Source organism: Antechinus flavipes, chromosome 3 (assembly GCF_016432865.1).
Source record: "Antechinus flavipes isolate AdamAnt ecotype Samford, QLD, Australia chromosome 3, AdamAnt_v2, whole genome shotgun sequence".
Lineage (NCBI taxonomy): Eukaryota > Metazoa > Chordata > Mammalia > Dasyuromorphia > Dasyuridae > Antechinus > Antechinus flavipes.
Genome location: NC_067400.1, coordinates 447,143,284 through 447,165,956, shown reverse-complemented (window position 1 = coordinate 447,165,956; position 22,673 = coordinate 447,143,284). Strand labels below are relative to the sequence as shown.

General features: G+C 34.6%; 1 protein-coding gene across 1 annotated transcript in view; it reads right to left on the bottom strand.

Annotated features, from left to right (window-relative positions):
• SOHLH2 (spermatogenesis and oogenesis specific basic helix-loop-helix 2) overlaps positions 1–22,321 on the bottom strand; it is a 75,132-nt gene extending 52,811 nt beyond the window's left edge. Inside the window, exons 1-4 of the mRNA XM_051990674.1 lie at positions 22,265–22,321; positions 13,326–13,540; positions 3,130–3,191; positions 2,945–3,049 (exon numbers count right to left, since the gene is read on the bottom strand). Of these exons, the coding sequence (XP_051846634.1) occupies positions 2,945–3,049; positions 3,130–3,191; positions 13,326–13,540; positions 22,265–22,321 (439 nt within the window). The remainder of the gene's footprint in view (positions 1–2,944; positions 3,050–3,129; positions 3,192–13,325; positions 13,541–22,264) is intronic.
• Positions 22,322–22,673: the final 352 nt, after the last annotated feature.

The following is a 22,673-nucleotide window of genomic DNA, read 5'->3' as shown; positions in this document are numbered from 1 at the left end:
TTGAGAGGGTAAAAATGTGCATGAGTCTGCAATGAACAGCTGCACCATCAAAATATGACATTTGAAAGATGTGCTGCAGCTGCCTTGCCCAAGAGCAAAGATGAGATCAACTCCTGTTGTACAAGAATGAGTTATAAATGTGAAAGGACATTGGACAGGTGCTAGAAAGCAGCTGTTGTATTGCCATTTATGAGAAGGGTCTTGAGGAAGAGGCTTTTGGTCAGTGGTTAGCCATTTCTAGGAAGTGCTTTGGAGACTGGGAAGTTTGCAAGACCCTGGAATGTTACCAAATGGGTTCTATAATCGTGTTCAGAAAAATTAAAGGACCGGGTAGCCATTTAAGTACTGTACTATCTGGAAACTAGAAAACAAATTAAATTAATCTCTTTCTTCCTATCCTATGTCTGTGGTTTTTCAAGAAGATGTGCAAATATCACTTTTGATTGTGAGGTTTTCCTAACTTAGGGACCCCAGGCTTGGAAAGATTATCAATAGATGTTGGTAATCAATGGTATTAGCAGAGATAAAGTCTGAAAGCTGTTCTTCATATAAATCAAAATGGCAAATAAAACATTATACCATTTAGATAACAACTTCAGTAAAAACAAAGGAATCAGGAAACCTGAATTCTAATTCTTATTTTCACTAATTGGTTAACTTTCTTGAAACCAGAATTTCCTAAAATGTAAAATGAGGCTGAATCTTAACCTGCTGACCCTAAAGAGAATGAATGAGACATTGTATATTCAGGTCTTTTTTTTTTTTCTGAGGCAATGGGGTTAAATAACTTGCCCAGGATCACACAGCTAGGAAGTGTTAAGTGTCTGAGATCAAATTTGAACCCAGGTCCTCCTGACTTCAGGGCTGGTGATCTATCCATTGTGCCACCTAGCTGCCCCTATATTCAGGTGTTTTGAAAATCACAAAGCATTATAATAATGTAGGGAATTGATAAGATTATACTTAATATTTACTTATATAAATTTACACTGACATAGCATTTATTCATTGCATTTTGGCAGCTAGTATAGTGGATAGTGTTGAGCTTGGAGCAGAAAGACCTGCGTTCAAACCCTGGTTAAACACTTACTAGATGTGTGACCAGGTAAAAATCACTTAACTTCTGCGTCCCAGTTTTCTTAACAGTAAAATGGAGATAATGATTTCCTCAAAGTGCATGAGGATCAGATGGCATAATATTTATAAAGTGCTTACTTAGCACAGTGTCTGGCATATTGTAGATACAAATATTTTATATCTTTAAAGATATAAAGATTTTAAAGACTAAAGAATGGATGTCCAAAAATTGACAAAAAACATTAATGTGCATATGCAGAAGACTACATATTTTACCTGACAATACAGCTTTATAAGCTTAAGGAGTTAAAAAAAAAAAAAAAAAGCTTAAGGAATTAGGATGAAGTCACTGTTGATCACTTTACGTGTGAAGGTCCCTGTGGTTCTTTAGGAGATATGAACATCTCCATGGAGGATGTGTCAGAATCAGATCTAATTCGATCAGATTAGGCTATTGTAGCTCTAAGTTGTACCCTAGAATATCAGATATTTGAAGACAGACTTTATATGCTCAGAACATAGCTTTGCACATAGTAGGCATGGATCAGAAATGGGCTTATAAATGGAAGCAGAGCTGAAATTTAGTGACAGCTGAGCACAACCCACGGAGTTCTGGATCCCTGAATTTTGAGGAAAAGTGAGGGAGAAAGTCTCCCTTCCTTTGTTCAATTCCAATAAAACTATCGCCATTTCAATCTCAAGAATGTAGCACAGAAAGGCAGCAATGGAACCTCTTGGCTGAAGAGCCGAAGTGGTAGAAAGGGGAATTTCATGGCTAGTCTTTTAAAGGTGTGGCAAGTGTTTTGAACCCCAACTCTAACTAGCAGTGGTTATAGCTCATGAATCAAAGATCAAAAAGGGACTGAACCATGAGGTCTCAAAAGAGCAAAATCTGGATTGTACCTTCTACTCTTGCCATGTATTACTAAAATGATACAGGACATGTGGGAAAGTAGTTGCTTTTCTAATAAACCAAGTTTCCCTCCAACGAGATTCCAAATCAATAGGGTTGCACCATAAAGTGGGAGTCCTATATAAGTCCTCGGTTAGAAAACAGGGAAGGAAAATATTGTGACTGTTCTGGGCTCCTGTAAGTTCTTTAGTTTTTTCTGCATCCTTTTTTGTGGGGTGAAATAAGTAAAGGCTATCTTCTATATGCAGCCCTCTACCCAAATATGTTGAGATTTGAAAGCAAGATATATGCTGACAAGAAATTATTCAGGGAGAGATTTTGGGAATAACTCCATCCTATTGAAAAAAGGGATTCTAGTTCCTATAAGCCGGGTGTCTGGACTTCTGAACCACAGTTACACTTAGGTGGTATACAATCACAACAGCATTTTTGGTATCGTGAAATTTATTTTAAGCTACCCTATTCGAAAGTATAATAATGTAGTATGTAGTATAATGTAGTATAAAACACATTGAACCAGAAATCTGGTTCCCAGATTGATCGCTAATTTACTCTAGCGCTTTAGAGAAGCCAGTTAATCTCTGGCTAAGAAATATTTTATAACTTATTTCAGTATAATTTTTGGTAATGCTGCGTATTTTATTTTGTACATTAAAAAAAATGATTCTGAGAATGGACTCCTATTTTGTCCCTGATGCATGATGAATTAAGAACCCTTGTTCTATAAGGTTATGTTTGCTCATCTGACAAATGAAGGGACTGGTTTAAAAGATATCTGTGATCCTTTTTAGTAAGCTTCTAGCTTTATAACTCTGTCATAGTGTACAATATTAATGTACTATGAATATTTATATATAAATGTCAAACACTGATAAGATACCTATATCAGAACACTAGATAATGCTTTAAAGATATAATATGTTTTAAGCCTCTGGAAATATATTTTTCACTTACCATTTTTTGAGAAGAAAGATTTCCAGTAATTTAGAACAATACTCATTTTTTCCATCGTTAGTGGCTCTGTTAAAATAATATCTGCTCCGTGGCCTGAAATACAATCTAAGAATCTTTGGATTAAATATTGATCTAGCAATTTTCATTTGGTAAGAAAATAAAGAGTCTACCAGAATGGCACATACCTTCAAAATTTTCAGGGATTATAAAAACAAACAGCAAGTGCATGTTTTTCTTTTTGCCAAATCTGGAGAGGAGAAACATCCAGTTAAAATGATAAAAATCAATATTCTAAAATTCCAAATTCAGCTTAGTTTATCTAGAATGGAAGGAGAATGACACGCTTTAGGTGCTGCCCAATCTAAAATTAGGATAATATGGTGAAACCTCATTGATTTCCACTAATACATAAACTACGATAAAAATTATATGGATTAGGCTGAAGTTTACTCTTCCATTTAGATTTTTTCTAAAAAAAAAAAAAAAAGCAGAACTCTTAACACTATGGTGAATAAAATTTTTGGGGAAATGTTTTAAAACACATTTAAAGAATAAATTATTTTATGCAGTAAGAAATGCTAGTTGGAATACATATATAATTTATATGCTTATTACAAAACATTTTAATCTCTTCAATAAACAGTAGCTCTGTAACTGGATAAATTACTTAGTCTCACTTCATTCATCCATAAGATTCTGCTGTGTTCAACTAAATGCTCTCAAGTCCTTTCAATTAGAAACATGATTCTATAATCAAAACTCCTTTAAAAATCTACAACACTACTAATATACTTTCTGTCTTCCATGTGCTAGGTGCTTAATATGCTTATTGATTTTATTTTATGAATTTGAAAGTAACAAAGCTGGGTGGCGCAATAGAGTACCAGGTGTGGAGACAGGAAGATTGAATGGAAGACATTGACTGGACAAGTCACTTAATCCTGTTTGTATCAGTTTCCTCATCTGTAAAATGGTCCTAAATGATCTCAGTGAGGTACAATTGAAATGACTGTACAACAACAACAAACTGACATCTCTTTTTTTAAAAAATTCTGTAATTTACTGACTTTTCACAAATTTAAACTGAACTTTCTCCTAAATTCTGTGACATGATATTTAACCAACAGGGATCAACTCAAATTGGATCCTGCCTCACAAGAGGAAAAGAGCTTTCATGAGACAGTATGGTTAGCTATAGATATTAGGGAAAATAAATAAAACAGCTATTCTGAGGATGAGGGAGAGGCAGTGTGACATAGTGAATACAACACAAGTCCCAGGGTCCGGAAGAATGGAGGGTGAATACTGTTACAGGTTACACACCTTTCTCGGCTTCAGTTTTCTTATCAGAAAAATGGGGATGATAATAGCACGGATCTCACAGTGTTATTGCTAGGATTTTGCACATTTTAAAGTGGCTCAGAAACGTTAGTAGTTATTTTTATAAAAAGAGGAAAAATGGGAGACTAACATTATTGATTGTGCCATCCCTCCTAAATATGCTTTTTTCTCCTCTATTGCCTTTCATAACACTTAATTCTGCCAGTTCTTCTACTTATTTGAATATTACTTCTGTTTTCTTTGTTGACTTCTCATCAAGTATCCACTTCCACTCTTAAAGAGTCTCCTGGACCTCTTGAGTTTTCTCTTCTACATGCTATCATTTTAAAATCTATTTCTGATGGGGCAGTAATTTTCTCTACAAGAGGAAAAATCTCAACTATCTAGCTCTAATTTCTTAGCAGCTACTTGCCAATCAATTCTACGTAGACCTAATGCCCACCACCAGTTCATTACTGTTAAGGCTTTTCCAGTTGAGAGAGAACTTAAAGGTACAAAATTTAAGTGTTGGCCTGGTGATTTGATTTATATCTTCTGTTATTTTTCTTAAACATGTAGCAAAGGTCTAAGCTTCTTGAGGGATGGGACTTTCTACTTGCCATTCTGCTTGTCCACAACTCTAAGCCCAGTTCTTGGTCTTGACAAGCCAAGCTAAGTTTGGAAAGGCTTATCAATAGAAAGCTGGTCTTTATATGAAGTTTCTTTACTATAGTAACTCTAAAATAACATTTATTGTACTGATACATGAACTGAAATAATCTGTTGTACTGATAAAATCATATGTCCACTAAAACAAAGAGTTGTCACCTGCATTGGTGGAGGGAATATCCAAATGGAAGAGACAAAAAATCCTTGAAGTATTCAAGTATTTGGTTCCGCTATGAAGTTTGTTTGAATCGTAAATTTATTCACAATGTGACAGACAAATTAGGGAATAATTTGAATATAATGCAAGTTTATTAGTGCATGATTTCCTCAGCAAAAAACAGAATACCATACCCAGCTGAATCAAGCACAAAATACACCCACCTCAAACATCTTCATCTTCCTCAGTTCACTGCATGTATCATCCTGAAGGGTTGGAGGAATACTTGATAATAATTCACAAACTATAACTCTTTGAATGCCCATTTCCAAAAGCAAACTTCCTATCTTTTGCAAGGTAAAGTGATATTTTTATTTTATATTTTTTGGTGCAGGAAGAGCTGTGGACAGAAGGCAGCTGGCCTAAACCCCAAAGTCTACCCCTAAAAACTGAGTTTTCATTCCCTAGTTATTGCCCAGGTACGTTTTTCTGCCTTAACCTTGCCAGGCTGAGAGCCATGAGAACTAGGGTGTGGGTTAAGCAGAGTCTAATGTTGCTAACAACGTTTATTTTAATTATAGCATTTTATATGCTATTTATCATACACAGGTGTGTAACCTGTATATATGACTGCCAATCATACATCATTGAGCCAAAAATCATTTAACTTGTCCAGACCTGTTTTTTAATCTAATAAATAAAAGAAACCAGGGAGATGATCTCAGAGGTCTCTTTTGGGTAAAAATATATAATGCTATTACCTAGGAACCTATAATTTATTTATATGCTGCCATTTATTATAGCATTTATGTGTTTCTTAACCATTCAACAAATGTGTGTATATTTGCTTGTACAAATATAAATATATTTTTAATCATTTTACAGTAATATTTTATGAATGGATTTGTCATATGATAGCATAATTGACAGTACAGGACATAGTAATAGAGTTATCATGGTGAGGAAAGAAAAGAACCTAAAGCATTTGCTATATTATTATTTGCATTATAATAATTATGTTAAAGTTCTTGCTTTATCTTCCCAAGCACAATAAAAACTCTCTGAGGAATGGGACCCAACTCATTCATCTTAATTTCCTTGACCAACTATAATGCCTCACACACATAAGAGGTGCTTAACATATGTTTTTGAATGAAAAGATGAATAATTAGTAGCAAAATAGAAGCAATTGTGAAGAGAGATGACTGGGAGGGGATTATGATGGGGCATTTGGTCCAACTTTTGAAATAAAAAATGTTTTTAATTCACAAAAATAATGCTAGGAAATTTCCTCACTCAGAAATATTTATACATGAAATTTCAATTTCCTAACTTCAAAAAAATATTTTTTCAAAAAATTAAATGACAAAAGTTGCTTAGAGCACATACTAAAATGTTACAGATTTATGAATGTAGATTTTTATGCACTAGTTTCAAATTATGAGCTTTAAAGCAGAGTCAATTCTTTCATCTCTGGGGCATTAATAAGAATCAACTGCCAATCAAGACAGCTTCCCTCCCATAGATCAGAGATTATATATTTGTATATAGTCATATTCAATAATCAGTAGAATTCCCAGAATCCAATAGTCTGTGCATAACCTCAGCTGATCAATAATATTCTCTTTCAGTCAAGAAATTAAATTATACACCAGGGTTGTTAATTTCTAGGAGCATAAAGATAAAACCCAATTCCCATATACTTCTTATTTCTTAAAGGACCTGATTCTTTTGTCTTTGCCAAATAATGCATTTATTATTTTTCTTCTTAGACAAAGATCGTTAAATCAGAAAGCCTAAGTGTACATTAAAAAAACTGAATAACTTTATGGCACAGTGGAAAGAATTTGGAATGCGAGAACCTGGGTTCAAATCCTGAATGCCAATCATACATCATTGAGCCAAAAATCATTTAACTTGTCCAGACCTGTTTTTTAATCTAATAAATAAAAGAAACCAGGGAGATGATCTCAGAGGTCTCTTTTGGGTAAAAATATATAATGCTATTACCTAGGAACCTATAATTTATATTCTAAAAGCTTCCAATTTCCTTGAAGGTGAAAGCATATATATTAAGTTTAATTCAAGGTGCTTTAAACATAGATACTTTAATGGGCAAAAAATATTTGTTAATGTTAAAAGTTAGATATTCACCTTTTCAAATACAGAATGTATATCCCACTCATCACTCACTGTGGCTGTATACCTTCTCAGAATTCCCTGGAGCTGACTTTTGTTCCTAAAGTATTTTTCTATCAATTTCCTTGAATTTACTAAGGAAGACTTTATTACTTTAAGATCAACATTTTTTAAAAAGCAGGGATTTTAAGCGCCCAGCTTGGATAATTACTTGTATACTGGACTGACCAAGAGAACCACATTGATAGTTTGTGATTTCTAAGTTTATAATTGAAAAAGATTTTATAGCTCTCGAAGTCCTCAAGAAGCAATGGTAATGTGGTACATCGCCTTTCATGGTGTTTTAAAGGACTTTATGGGATGTAAGTTTGTATTCTGAATTAACTTAAACTTTTTGGATTTAACTATCTTGAACTGCTGGAGTGAGAAACTCATTGCTTCCTAAGAAGTCTGTGTGGGAAGAGAACTGAAGGCTTAAGAAATTACTATGCTATCTTTTGCTGAGCATACCTGGGGTTTTAAGACATGAAAGCCAAATCTAGTTCTGTGATGTCTGACAACTCAATTCTTTTCTCCAGGACATGTAAAAGGAGAGAATGGACAAGATGACACCTTTTCACTTTTCCCTTCAAACTCTAAGTAAATTTCTATTTATAATAACACAGGTAAAAGTCTAGAGAAGTTAAAATGATCTGCAGTAGATATCTCAAATGTAAATTGAACGTCTGAGTTAAGCAATAGCAAGATGACACAATGGCTAGAGCAATGGACTTAGATTTAAGAATCCTAGATCCTGCTTCACATATTTATTAGCTGTGTGATTCTGGGCAAGTCATTCAGTTTTTCAGTTGTAAAAATGAAGATGATAATATCTACCTCCATATTTGTAAACTGCTTTGCTAACTTTTATAGTATTTCATCAACTTACAGAACTGCTAACTACAATAATCTGATTATTTACTTCAAAGTTTGAAATACAGTTTACATATTCTTTCCTTTCTACCTTTCTATCACCATTATTAAAGAATATCTCTTTGAAAAAGGAAAAATTTAACACAGGAATACATTGCAAATAATTAAAATAACCATATGTAAACATTTGCTATTAAAAGGATCTCCATACCTTTTTCAAATACAGCTGGTTTTGTTTTTGTTTATTTGTTTTGCTGAGGCAGTTAGAGTTAAGTGACTTGTCCAGAGTCTCACAGTAAATATAACTGTTTTAATTATTTTTATTATCAATGCTGTTTAATTTTATTATTTCTTATTCTCTTAACTGATGTGTGATTATAAATTATATTCAGATTTTCTACAAACCATATTTAAGGAGGCAGAAAAGTGTACTCTATATGTTAAGTCATAATTAATCTGAAGAAAGATACAAAAGGATACATAAATTCAAAAGAAGGGCTTGGAAGCTTGATTTACTATAACCTAAGAATTTGAAAGGATTAAAAGATAGGCTATATACATATAAAATCTGAATTTCTATTAGGAATATGTGATCACTCCATCATAGAATTTATGATAAAAGAGAGGAAAAGTAGGCATTTCCCAAAGAAAATATATACTAAATATATGAGAAAATAAATATTAAACAACACAGAAAGAATAAGGTAGAATCAAACAGGTTAGTGTTTAGCAGGAAATCAGCAAAAAAATCAAACAGCTTCTGATAAAGTAAAATGAGAAGTTAGTGAATGAAACCAGTGTAAAGGCATGGGGGAAAAAAAAAAAACTTGTAATGACATCTGAAACTAGGCCATATCATTGATGATATTAAAGTGTGATAAAGCCCCATTTATGTATGTATGTGTATATACATATATATGTGCACTAACAAATAACTGTTAAAAAAAACCAAAAAACTGTAAATCTGGAAAGGCTTTATTTTAACAAAAAGAAAAAAGTCACTTGAGCTAAACTTGAAGGGAAATGGTTTCTGATAAGTAGAGGTGGAGAGGCTTCAGGAATGGCTGGCAAATCATTGCAGCATAAGATTTGAGTGTTATGTATGAAGATCATAGATTAAGAAATGAAAGGGTTCTCACAGATAATATACTCCAATTTCTTCATTTTACAGATGAGGAAACTAAGTCCCAGGCAGGTTAAGTGATCGATCATTCGAACTCAGTTTCTTGGAAGCCAAATCCAGTTCCCTTTCCACTGCACTATGCTGCTAATAGACAAGGTTGCTTACACTATAGATTTTAAGATGTAGAATGATGTGAAACAAGTTTAGAAAAGTAGGACATTAAATACCAAACAAGTAGTTTGAACACATCTGCTGTAACATTTGGATGGTCTGTGGATTAGCTTTGATGAACTATTCTTTTATTTCTTTTTTAAAAAAGGGGGGATGGTAGCATGATATATTTAGAAATTAAAATAATATGAAAGACAAATAGAATTTTAAAATAAAAAAAATTGAGTTGATATTTTTTCTAATGACAATAGCTTCCCCTGAAAGTAGAAATAGTCACATGGTCTTCTGAAATGTTCATGTTAGATGTGTGGAAAATGGATTATTAAAAAAAAGAGAGACTAGAGATAAGAAGACCAAAGAGATTATTATAACATTCTGGCAAGTGGTGATGAGGGTTTGAACTGGGAGGATGGGGAGGAGAAAGTGCCTGAGAAGAGAGAAGGACAGCTGTAAGAGATGTTCTGAGATATCACCAAGACTTGGGAACCCACTGGAGACTCGGGGGAAGAAGGTAGTAGGATAACTACAGGACTGAGAACCTGGAAGAAAGGAAAGAGACAAACATTATAAACTTCCTACTCCATTCCAGATGTTGTATTAAGTGTTTTACAAATATTATCTCATTTGATCCTTATGATGACCCTTGGAGGTGGATGTTATTTTTAACTTCAATTTACAACTGAGGAAACTGAGGCAGACAGAAGTTAAATGACTTGTGCAGGGTCATACAATCAGTGAGAATCTGAAGCTGAATTTGAACTCAGACCTTCTTAACTCTAGGCTCAGTGCTCTGTCTTCTGCATCATCCACTTGCCCCTAACTTGGGTGACTGCAAAGATGGCATTTGCTCAGTGCCAGGTACTGCATTAGGTGCTGAGGATCCTGAAGCAAAAATGGAAGTCCTTGTCTTCAAGGAGCTTACATTCTAGAGAGAAAGATCTACACACACACATACACACACACACACACACACACACACACACACGTGTATGTGTGTGTGTGTATATGTGTATTCACACATACATATAAACAGATAGACAGACAGATAGATAGGGATGCCTTGGTAGGAAGTGATTTCCTCTCATTAGGGAAACTGTAGGCAGGTAGTCTAGAAAAGATTCTTGACCAGTGGAAATGGTTCTCTGAGGTTATTTCCAATATGGATTCTATGAAACTCAGATTTCCTGGCAGCCAAGTAGACCAAGAAATCCAGTTCCAGTGATCTTGTCTCTATAGCTCCTCATCAAAATCATTTTCCTATTCCCTTACAGTCTCCTTTTTAGAAAAATGTTTATATTCCTCCATAAGCCATTTTCTTTAGGTGACCTTCCTATCTATCCCTTTGATTCTTCTTTAAGAAGGAAACTTAACCTTGTTTGTATTCATGGTCTACATGGAAAGCAAAGTTAAATGATTCTTAAAACACAACCTCTAGGGTTATTAAAAGACTAAAAATTAATAACTGCTGAAGAGGCAGTCATTTGAACACATTCATAAGTGATCAACATTTAGGGCTAAGAGGGACAATAAAATTCACTTGGTCCCAAATTCTCCTTTTTATTTCCAACTCTAAAAGCTTCTATTATTCTATGAATATTATGACAAAAACTTTTTTTTACAAAGTTTACAATGCAGTACTAAATGAATGAATATTCCTTTTCCTTTTACGAATAATAGTTTAAAAAAACTGAGTTTAAAAAAAAAACACATTTTATATGGTCAACATTTAAGGCTAAGAGGAACAATAAAATTCACTTGGATCCAAATGCTCATTTTTATTTCCAACTCTAAAAACTTCTATTATTCTATGACTATTATGATGAAAACATTTCTTGCTTTACCAAGTATACAACAAAGTACTAAATGAATGAATATCCCTTTTCCTTTTATGCATACTAGGTTTTTTTTTAAGAGTAAAGAAACTCCACATTTTATATGGTAACAAGTCTTAAATCTGTCAGCTTGGATCCTATTGACATGAAATTGTAAGAATTTAAATTATCAGCCTATCTACATCATAACCTTGCACTTTATATAAACTGGTTCAAACTAATTGAATGTTCTTGTATCTCTGAGCTTTTTCTTAGTTGATTCCCTAAGCAAGAAAAGCCCTATTGGAGATAAAATTTTCTAACTCGTTGCTAAAAGAGTCCAGCTCCTATCCTCTGAGTCACCAAGCTAACCTGATGAGATTATACAGTGTGAACCTTTAGTCTGTCTTTTTCCTTTGCTGAGAGGATACAGGGGACTCCTGAATAGTTCTCAGTGATCAGGTCCTCCCTTAAATATGACTTACTGCTGAGAAGCCGGGAGACAGAACCTTCTCCCTGATGGGCTGGTTCCTCCCAGAACCCCCAGGGCCAAACCATGTCTTAACTCTCCCTGCTGAGTTTCTGGACTTTCTCTATGACCTTAGAAACTTTTCAGTTCAGTTTTCTGGATATGTTCCCCTGTTAGAATGTAAGCTCTTTAACAGCAGGGATGCTTTCTCTCTGCTTGTATTTGTATTCTCAACATGATGCCTGGAACTAGCTTAACTGACTTTGGACGATGTCTAAATAAGTACCATTAGAAAGGCTTGCTCATGGCTTCCCCGTCAAAATTCATCACAATTAAAGACCCCTATTCATCTTGGATATCAGAAAACATTTTTGATACTCTTAAAATTTTTCCCCCAAACTTTTCTTGCTTCATTCAGAAAGCAGTTTAGGTTGCTATGACAACAAAAGGAAAGGTAGGAGGAAGAGCTATCTTTTTTGCTGCTCCTAAAGAGATCTTACTCAAAAGGCAAGAGAATTCTATAATTAGGTAGGACCATATCCCTTCCATCTTTTTAAATGATCATTGGAAATATCACATTATAAATTTCTTTCCAAAAGAGAAATAAGGGTTTCTATGACCTTCCAAGGTGGCCATGCTTTATTCTAGACTATCATTGCAAAATCTAAAAGGAATGAGCAGGACACTGCTGTGATAAAAGGTTAAGTGGCCTAGTGCAGGGGCAGCAGCCAACTTTACATTTCCCTTGCGGTATAAATCCCTAGGATATCACCACACGGATCCTCTTTCCTATGTGCAGGAGGCCTTAGCCTGGCCAGTGCAACCTGGGGACCCTAGTTTGTGTATGTATTTTGTGAGAAGAGTTTGCAATACTTGTTTAGGTTGGCTTTATAGGAGCTCCCTGGTAGTTTCAAGGTACCACAGATATGTTTCTAGAAAACTAACTCAGTCCAGATCTCCTGAAGGGAATTAGACCCCATAGGAAATAGCCTTAGGGCAGATCATCCCTTCTATCCTTGGTTCTGTCCTCTGGAACTGTCCTGTGCCAGCCCACAGAACTTTAAGATGGAACAAGAATATTGAGATTGCTCTAAATAATATCAACAATAACAACCATTTGGAATGTATATGGTGCTTTAATCTCTGCTTTCATTCCAGAACTTCTCCAAATAAAAAGAACACATTAATAGGATATCAACCCTCTTTTCTCCCTTCCAAAAAAGGCAAATTCACTTCTCAGCCAACATGACCTATAAACATTGGCCTACAGACAGATTCTGTATGCTAGGATATTGGAAGCACAACTGTTATAATCAAGGGGCAGTGACAACTAAATAACAATGCTAAATGTGCCCAAGGACATTAGATTTAATGTATGAATAATAATAATAAAGGTATATTTTATCTCATTTTATTTATTATTCTGTTTTTAGTTTATAAATGCTACCCTGGAATAGCTACTGGATTTAAAGAAGTACTAGCTATAAACAACTAATTTCCCCACCCAATTTTTAAAGTAGAATAGATTACTTATATAATAGCACAGGAAACAAATGGTTTTTTATCAAAGAATATCCTGTTATACTTTTACTCATCTTTTAAAAATTTACCTAATTAATTTGATAGCTTCTAGTTCCTCTGTAGTTGGCAATGAATTCATCTTCAGGAAAATCATGTTGAATGTGAAATCATCCAAAAAGACCGCAGCACTCTTCACATCACTAATGGTGATTGTGATTTCAGCTGTATTTGAAAATAATCTCTGTATAATTTCAGCCAGGTTCCCAACAGCAACATCTCCAACTAATAAGAGGTCAATTTCTGCCTATAGGAGATGGGGGGTGGGATGGGGGAAAGTACAACCATCAGACAATTAGTATAAAGTCTGAGAGAAGATTTATAGCTGTCAAAGAAAAATAAATGATACAAATAACCAGACTTCATTAAATTAGCATAGTTTGTGTTATTTCTGATAACTTCCCCAATAAAGACTATGTAGTTGTTTTGCAATAATCTACTTTTCATAAAATCACTAAGTTGGGAAGGATCTAAGTGCTTATTTATTCATCCCAACTCATGGTTGGCCAATCTTTTAGAAACTGTGTATGCTGTGTCTATCCACCAGACAGGCTAGTCCATGGATCCTCAGAAGATTCTTTGACTTGAGGGTATTATATGTACACAGTATCAGAAAGGGGAAGGGGAGTTATACATCCCTCCCCTCCCCCCAGAGACACACGTCGAGCTATAAAGTAGGTTATAACCCAAGGGCAGTTAGGTGGCCCAGTGGATAAAATCCTGAGCTTGGAACCAGAAAGACTCATCTTCATAAGTTTAAACCTGGCTTCAACCACTTAGTAGCTACATGACCCTGGGAAAGTCAATTAAATTCAGTTTCCTCATCTGTAAAAAGGAAATGGCAAACCATTCTAGTATCTTTGCCCCACACACACACACAAAAAAAATATGGTCACGAAGAGCTGGACACAACTGAACAACAAAGCATAACCTCACATTTTGTTTTCTCCAGGCTAAACATCCCCACTTGCTTTAAATAATTCTGAGACTAAATATACTTGAGATCTTTCACATTCTAGTCAGTTTTCTGGGATGTTGTCCAGCCTATCAATATTCTTCTTAAATGTGGCACCTAGAACAAGAAAATCTACATAGAGTTTACCTAGGGCAGAAAGCAGTAGAATAATTATATACTATTCAAAATCTCAAGTCTGGTTAAATTTGGAGGAGTAAAGTAGGGGGAAAGGAGGCAATAGATGATACCATAAATAGGAATAAGGAAGACTGAATGTGCTAAAAATATACATTCATAAACAATTCTCTACTTCTTGAGAATACTGCAGTTAATGTAGATTCCCATTTAGAGATGAAGATCAAAGTTCAAATACTGCCACTGATGCGCACAGTCATGCAAGCTTAGGCAAAAAGCTTCAGACCTCTTCACCTTCAGTTATCTATAAAATGAGGAGCTGGAGTAGTTGGCTTCTGAAGTCCATTCCAAATCTAGATCTAGATCTAAGCAGGGGTGAGCTTGTCCAGTTTAAAAACAATCAAACAAGCACCACCAAAAAAAACCCCAAATCAAATCTCCCATGCTGCTGGATAGTAGAACTGGAATGGTGTTCTTCTAACTGAGCAAGATGGGGAGATCCAGTTTTAGAAACAACCTCCACTCCAAATAACAAAATAAAGTAGAAAGAACCTAGCCCAATGCCTACTTGTAAAATGTGCTTCTGAAATACTTGTTGAATGAAAATGAAATTATATGTAATGGGGTTTTTCATATGCCCAGATTGCCTAAGATGAAGGCACTCATATGGAAGACAGCAGGAATCTGCTCTTGGGAGGAGACATTTGTGTTATCCTGCAATATGGCTGAAAACAGCCTCTTTTCTTTGACTACATCATTATAAACACCATAGTAAAAACAGCCCATCACTTGGGGAATGAACAAGTTGTGGTATACTACCATGAAATATAAAAAATAATGAGCTCAATGATCTTAGAAAAACAGACTTGCACAAAATGAGCAGAACCAAAAGAATGCTGTATACAGTAATAGCAATATTGCTTTAAGAACAACATGCAACGAATAGGTTATTTTAAATATTAAAAATACTCAAATTAACTACAAAAGATGCTATATGCACCCAGGGAAAAAACTGATAAATGAAAGTTATATTTATAATGACTTTACATACATGTATATGTGCGTATATGTACATGTCATGTATACACAACATATACATAAATGCATTATGTATATACACACACATACACTATAGATGTGTGTATATAGACCTAAGTACATACATATGTGTGTATATACACTTATAAACACAGACATATACAAATTTACATCTATTAGTAGCCATGAGAGGAGAGAGAATGGGGGAAAAAAGAAATTAACATGATAATTTTTATTATATATTTAAAAGGAATAGCAAGTTGAACATAATAGTTTGCAGTTTCACATGCAATCATTTATTATACTGTGTTATGGAAATGCTTATTTTATTCTAGAAATGAAAATTAAATAAAAGTTTAAAAACCATACCAGATTATAACACTTGCCAGCACTATTCAAGGAAGGTAAAGGCTCTGTTCACCCAAACTACAGAAACTAACATTGAGTTAAGTGTGGGGAAAAGATTACCTTCTCCCCAGGCCCTTTAAATGTAGCAGAAGAACCAAATTTGGGATTTTAGTCTGTTTCACTTGTCTTTTTCAACTCTAGATGCAGATTCCCCAGGGAGTTTTCTCGAATCATGGCATCCTTGGAAAACAGGATTATGGGCTGTGTTGCTACCCTGGAAGCCTAGGTGCTAGGATGGAAGCCCAGGAGAACTTTGGACTTGTAACTTGGTAAGACCATGCTCTAAAGGAATTGAATTAAGCTATGAACTATTCCTTCTTCCTTCCCCAGGTATTGAAGTGTTCTTGCTATACTCTTGAAATAACTTTTCCTTTGTAAAAGCTGATCTGTCATGTGGTTAAGGGGAACTGGTTTCAGGAGAGCCCCATAACTGAATTAGCACAACTGGGAGGGGCTTGAGATTGGCAGAGTTTAGGTTCTTCCAAACCCCCTTAATGGTCCAGGAAAACTCTGGGGAAGGGAAGAAATATAACACACCTGGTCTTTAAGCAATGCTACATTAGTAACTTTGGAGAATAAGAACTAAAATGCTAATGGTGCACTCAAATAAAAGTGAATGAATGAATGAATAGGAGTCTGGGAAGACAATGGAGTAGATCAGTTTCAAGCTCTCCCTACAAACAGAAAAAAAAAAAAAAAATGTGTGGCTCAGGGCAAATACAGACTGATGAAAAGCAGAGATTTGGGGCAGAATTAGGGCCTTCCGGGAACAACCCGAGAAGATCTGAAGAAAGAACCCAGGTGGAGGATTAACCAGTATGAAGTGCCAACACCTCCAAACTTGCTCCACAGAAATGGCTAATGGGACCCTTGGGGTGAGCTGGGTTTGGCTGGAACCTCACCAGGAAGCATAGAAACTTTTACCTCCAGGATGGACCTTGAGTAGAGTCCAGGGTCTAAGTCTGAGGGAACCTCTGCTGATTGGAAACACCAGGCCAAGCTGAGCTGCAGAGAGAGGCCCTGAGTGAAGGGGAGGCCCCACAGCCGGTGAGAAGGAAGGGATGCTGCTGGCTGCAGGCACTCTCAGAGGCCAGAGCTAGAGGCACCACCCCCACACCACACAATTAGAGCTGTTTACACTAATACTTCTCATTTTAAAAAAAATAAATAAATAAGGGACTTGCTAACAGAATGGATTCAGCCATTCTCCCAGGTGATTTCATTGGAATTTTAAAAAGTGAATTGAAAATTCAAGCCTTAAGGTTTTTTGGCTCTTGCCTAACAACAGGTATTTCACCTGTTTGTAACAAAGCAAAAAATCCAACCATAAAAACTTACTATGGGAGTAGGGAAGATCGGGTTCATCTTCAGTGGACACTGAAGTTTATTAAAAAAAAAAAAAAAAAAAAAAGTCTCCTCTACCCCACAGAGTAATGTTACATGAATCCTTGCCCAGAGAAAATTTATAGAATAGGTCAAAAAAAAAAAAAAACCCTTTTAAAAATCTAATGAGAGATTGAGAAAAGAAACTTAAAAAAAAAAAAGAGGGGGGGGGAAAGCCCAAGAAAGATAAAAAGATTATGGAAAAAAAGTTAATCCATTAGAAAAGAGATAGAATCTTAAAGATGAAAGTAACTCTTTGGAAATTAGAACTGGACAAGGGGAAGTAAGTGAAGCTATAATAGACCAAGAAATAGCAAAATAGCAAAAACAAAATATAAAGAGTGAAAAAAGAGAACAGAATGTAAAACAGCTTATAAGAAAAACAACAGCTCAAGAAGAGAAAATCTAAGAATAATTGGACTACCTAAAACTGTGACCAAAAAAAGAACCTTGACATGACAATGCAAGAAATAATCCAAGAAAATTGTCCTGAAGTGATAGAACATGAGGGGAAAGAAGAAATAAAAAATATTTATCTATAACCATTCCAAAGAGATCCTTTGTGGAAAACAGATTATTGCCAGATTTTGAAACCCTCACATCAAAGAAAATTTTGCAAGAAACAAAAAAAAAAAACAATTAAAATATGCTGGAGCTAGAATTATACAGGATTTATCAGCAGTCACAATAAAAGACTGCAGGTTCCAAAATCAGATAAACTAACAATTAAAAGAAAACTAAGCCCATGGCCAAAAATATCATATCCAGCAAAATTATCCATAATATTGAATGGAAAAAAAAAAGGCCTTCCAATGAACTTGAAGATTTTCAAGACTTTGTTTCAACCAAATCCTAAGTTTATAGAATATTTTACATATAAGAGCCAATATTTGAGATTAGTTTCAAGGACCTTAACATGGACAAATTATTTGTTTTCTGCATGGAAATAAATATCATATGTTTAAGATCAGTAATTGTTTAGCTCAAAAGAAAGACTGGGGTAGAGTTGAGTATGATCTGACTCTAAAAAAGCAAAACTGTCTCGAACAAGGTAAAAATAATGTTATACAAATGAGGTCCAGAGGAAAAACAGACAGAGGTGAGGAAAAGGAGGACCCCAGTGGAGGCTTGTAGCTTAGAAAACCTACTCATATGGAAATGGGTTAAATAGCAATACTACATATGTACCACAAAGGGTACAGCCCCCTCCAAAATTTATAAAGAAATAAAGGGGGGAGAGACTAGGATAAGTAGGATATACAAGGATGTGTAGACTTATGGCTACTTCACTGTAGCCTGCTTGGGGGAGATTGGAGAATAGAAGGGGAAAAAAAGAATAGCCTATAAGGAAGAAAAGGAAAGATGAACATTCAAGAATATAATCTCTTCTTTCATTATATATGCTTTCTTAAAATGAAAATTTATTGTTATATATTTTGAATCCTCCCTGATGTTCTGCTGAGCATATGACAATGTTCTGCTTTGTTGTTTTTTTTTTAATTTTTCTTTTCTAATCTTTCTTTTTCTGTTCTGTTTTTATGTATTCAATTCAATTAAAAAAGAAAAAAGAAAGTAGTATTCATAAATAAATAAATGAATGAATAAGCAAATAAATAAAACATAAATAAGCGGATCTTAAGAAATGAAGAAAATTTTAAGGTAAAAACCAGTTCCCAAGAATCACCACAAGAGCTTTTCCCCTCCTTTTACCCTTATCTTAAAATATTATTACTATAACGACAGGCTTTACATAATTTATTTCACCTGTCATTTTGAAAGGGAAAAATCTCTTCAAAAGAAACCACAGCAGATTGGGCAAGGAAGATATGGATAAGGACTTATATGTGGTCCAAAAGGGTTAAAATATACAATAGGAATATATCCAGGGAGATTTATAAAAATTAAGCTGATAATATATGGTGATGTCAGAATGTGAGTAGATGAAGAACCATGACCTTAATGGATTATAAATTACCTTTGTAGGGTTTTGAGCAATGGAGTCACATGAACAGATAAAATGACTCCACAATAATAAATAATCTCAATTATACAAGTCAGAATAGATATTTAGGAAGACATTCCGACCTCAACAAGAGAAATTCAGTAGAAGGGGAGGAGAAGGGATGGAATTCAGAGTATAAGGAAATGTGGAGATAATAGATGATCAAAAAGTTCTGTGTTGAGTATAAACTGTTCTAAGAATTTGTCAATAAGTGAAAAAAAGAATGCATCTGCTTGACAAGTGATGGAATCAAGGGAAGAGTTTTATTTCTTATCATCTAAATTGTTATAAAATCTCCCAATTGGTTTTTCTATCTTCAATTGATCCCATTTTATATCTATCCATATTATTTTAATCTTCCTATGCACTGTTATGATTGGGTCATTCCTCCCCTCAAATCCCTCAAAAAACTGTCAAAGTTTAAAATCCCTCCACAAGAAAAAAGGAAAAAAAAAAAAAAAAAGGAAAGAAATCACAGCTGTTCACTGTTTTATTAGGAAGCTTGATGTTTTTCTCCTGACAACATTAAAAACTTAAAAAATCAAAGCACGTATTCTTCTTGAATGACTTATGTTTTCACTGAATCAGAGTAATGATGTTCTTTAACACAATGTAACACAACTACTCTCCTGGAAACAGTGATCATTCAATAGATTTTGATATCATCTGGATACCTGTTATTTGTTAAGTAGTGGTTAATTTTTATGCCTCAAAAGATTTTTGGCCAGCAATTTTGATAATGTATTTAGATAAATTTAGAGGAAAACTAATTTAGATAAGTTTCTGTTTAATATAGTTTTCTGATGCTATTCAGAAACCCAAAACCGTGCATCTTTGATGACCCAGATCCCAAACTATCTATTTGTAAAAGATTTTTAGGAAGCTCATAATCTGGAAACAGGGTCTCTTCAGTGAAGGAAAAAGAAAAATGAATCAGTAAATAGCTTTATTCTAAATCATAAAAGTGAAAGCATGACTTATGCTACTGGCCTTTTACCAAAATATTTTTCTGTAGAGCTGTCTTAATGCTATATACTATGTCAGGATGGGAAATAGTTTAGCTAAAATCAGGAAGTCACACCCTTCAAGGAGTGATAGGGAAGTCCAGCTATTTCTAAGGACTCATGTGTGAATTTGTCTACTAATGCATTTTTCTTTGTTAGAAATAAAGTATGACCAGCCTTCAGTTCATAGGAACTTTAGTTAGGAGGCCAGCATTCTATTCTTAGATCTGATGAAATCACCAACCCTCTTGAGTCTTAATTGCTGTGATTTTAATGTTAAATGAAGAAAACTGAATCTGTAAAGTTAAAGGATTTAAGAGTAAACCAAAGAAACTCTTCTTGAGGTCTCTGATTCAGAGGTAGAGGAGTCTCCATCAATACATAATATTGAAAAACAATTCTTTATAAAGTTACTCTATTTAGGCTAGGGCTTTTAACCTAGGGTCCACAAATTTGTTTTAAAAAAATATATTTTAATAACTATATTTCAATATAACTGATTTTCTTTCCCCTTCCTATACATTTTATTTTATGCAGTTAAAAACAATATTCTGAGAAGAGATGTGTAGGCTTTTCCAGATTGCCAACTGGGGTCTTGGCAATAACAACAAGAAACCTAAGATTCCCCTGCTTTAAGCATTCCTCCAATCATTTACAGAGGAAGACCCTTCTGGAAAGTTAAACCTAAATAAAGATTATTAAAATTAAATTACTTGCCTACAGATTAGTTGCAATACAAAGCAAAGATAGGATATTAGCATAGAGGAGCACAAGCTTGCAGCATGTTAGCAGTGGGGCAGGTCTAGATGGGGTGCCCAAGCCCTACTTTGGAAAGCAGGGTTAATGCATTTGGAGCTTGAAGAAGGCATGAGAGAGTGGCTAGGGTGGGTAGGAGGAAACCTGCTTTACAATTTTTCCTGGGGCTTAACTAAAGGAAAATTGAGTAAAGGAAAGAAATAAACTGAGCATCGTTCTAGTCATTCATGTTAAATGATCTTCAACTTGTAAAATTTTTATTCAATTTAAAATGAACTTGTAGGAATTTAGGATTCAAGAGTTAGAATAAGCCTCAAGAGTCAGTTTTATTATATCCATGACTATCCTTAGGGAATGGTCAGGGGAGGGGCAGAAATGAGTACGTTAAAAAAAAAAAAAAAAAAAAAAAAACTTCTAATAAGCCTCAGTTTTCTTATCAATAAAATGGGGGACATTACCTATTAAACCCACCTCCCAGGCTGTAGTGGGATAAGAGATAATGCAGAGATTTTATGTAAATGTCAGTTCTTTTGAAACTAGTCGTTTTTTTAAAAAGATAATTAACCGAATGCCACAAATCTGCACTTGTGATCAACAGTTACATTTCTAATTTGAACAAACACAAATCAACTAAATCTGGTGCTGGTATGGTATGCTAAATGCTTTTTTAAAAAAAATTTAAGCACAAAATACTTTTTTTTCCTTATTTTAACACTTCCATTTTCAAATAAAAACTATGAATGCTTTTAAATATAAAATAACCAAGAAATATTCCAGTACTTATTTGGGTTCTGATCGCAATCTAACATGTAGAGAGTACCCTAGCCACTAACATTTTTAAAACACTGGATTGTCATTTGCAATCTGAAGCATACTAAGCCCTTAATTAGTAACAGCAGGTGCAGAAGTGCTTAAAGCAAACTACTCCTGCATTTTACCGAGTTGTTATTTATGTCGTTGTTATCACAACAAACAGCACTGACTCAATCAGTGGCAGCTGCACCACCAAAACCCCTACTCCAAGAGCAAACGCTGGACTCCTGTTTCCTTGGGAGTTAAGGGATTTAAACCACCAAGCCTGGAGAAATTTAACATGCAGCACTTTGCCCAAATACAACCAGGAACACAACTAGGGCTTCCACTTTCTTGAAGACAGAGACTAGTTCTATCCTCTTGTACCTACTGCTCAGCTACACGGCTTTGGGGTATATAGTGGCAAAATTCTATTTGTTTAGTTTTAAAGGCATATTCCTATACAGTATTAATTCTTTTGAATTTAAATAAGTTTACTTTGATCTTCAGTGAAGAAAGACCTGCTAACGTGTTCTGTTCAGCTCCCCACCCCATCCCCATATTACTTTTAGGAAGCTCATTTTGGCCGAGTTCAAACGTTTAAGAAATAAAGAACAAGCTTTAGGAAGCAATGCGTAATACCCTCCCCGAACTTGGAGATTTCCTGAAGGACAGGGAGAATGTGTAAGCTGCCATAACTAGCATGAAGGAACAGGGATACTCTACTTTTTTCTGGTAAAATTTTGGATTTTCTACTATTCTAATAGTTGAATGTATTACTAAAACAAATTTGGATTAAAATACAGACTATTGCGAGCCTATTTCAGACTCTATTCCAATCAATTATTATTAATAATCAGAAAGAGGTAAGCTGTGCACAGAATGAAATCTTAGGAAATAAAAATTT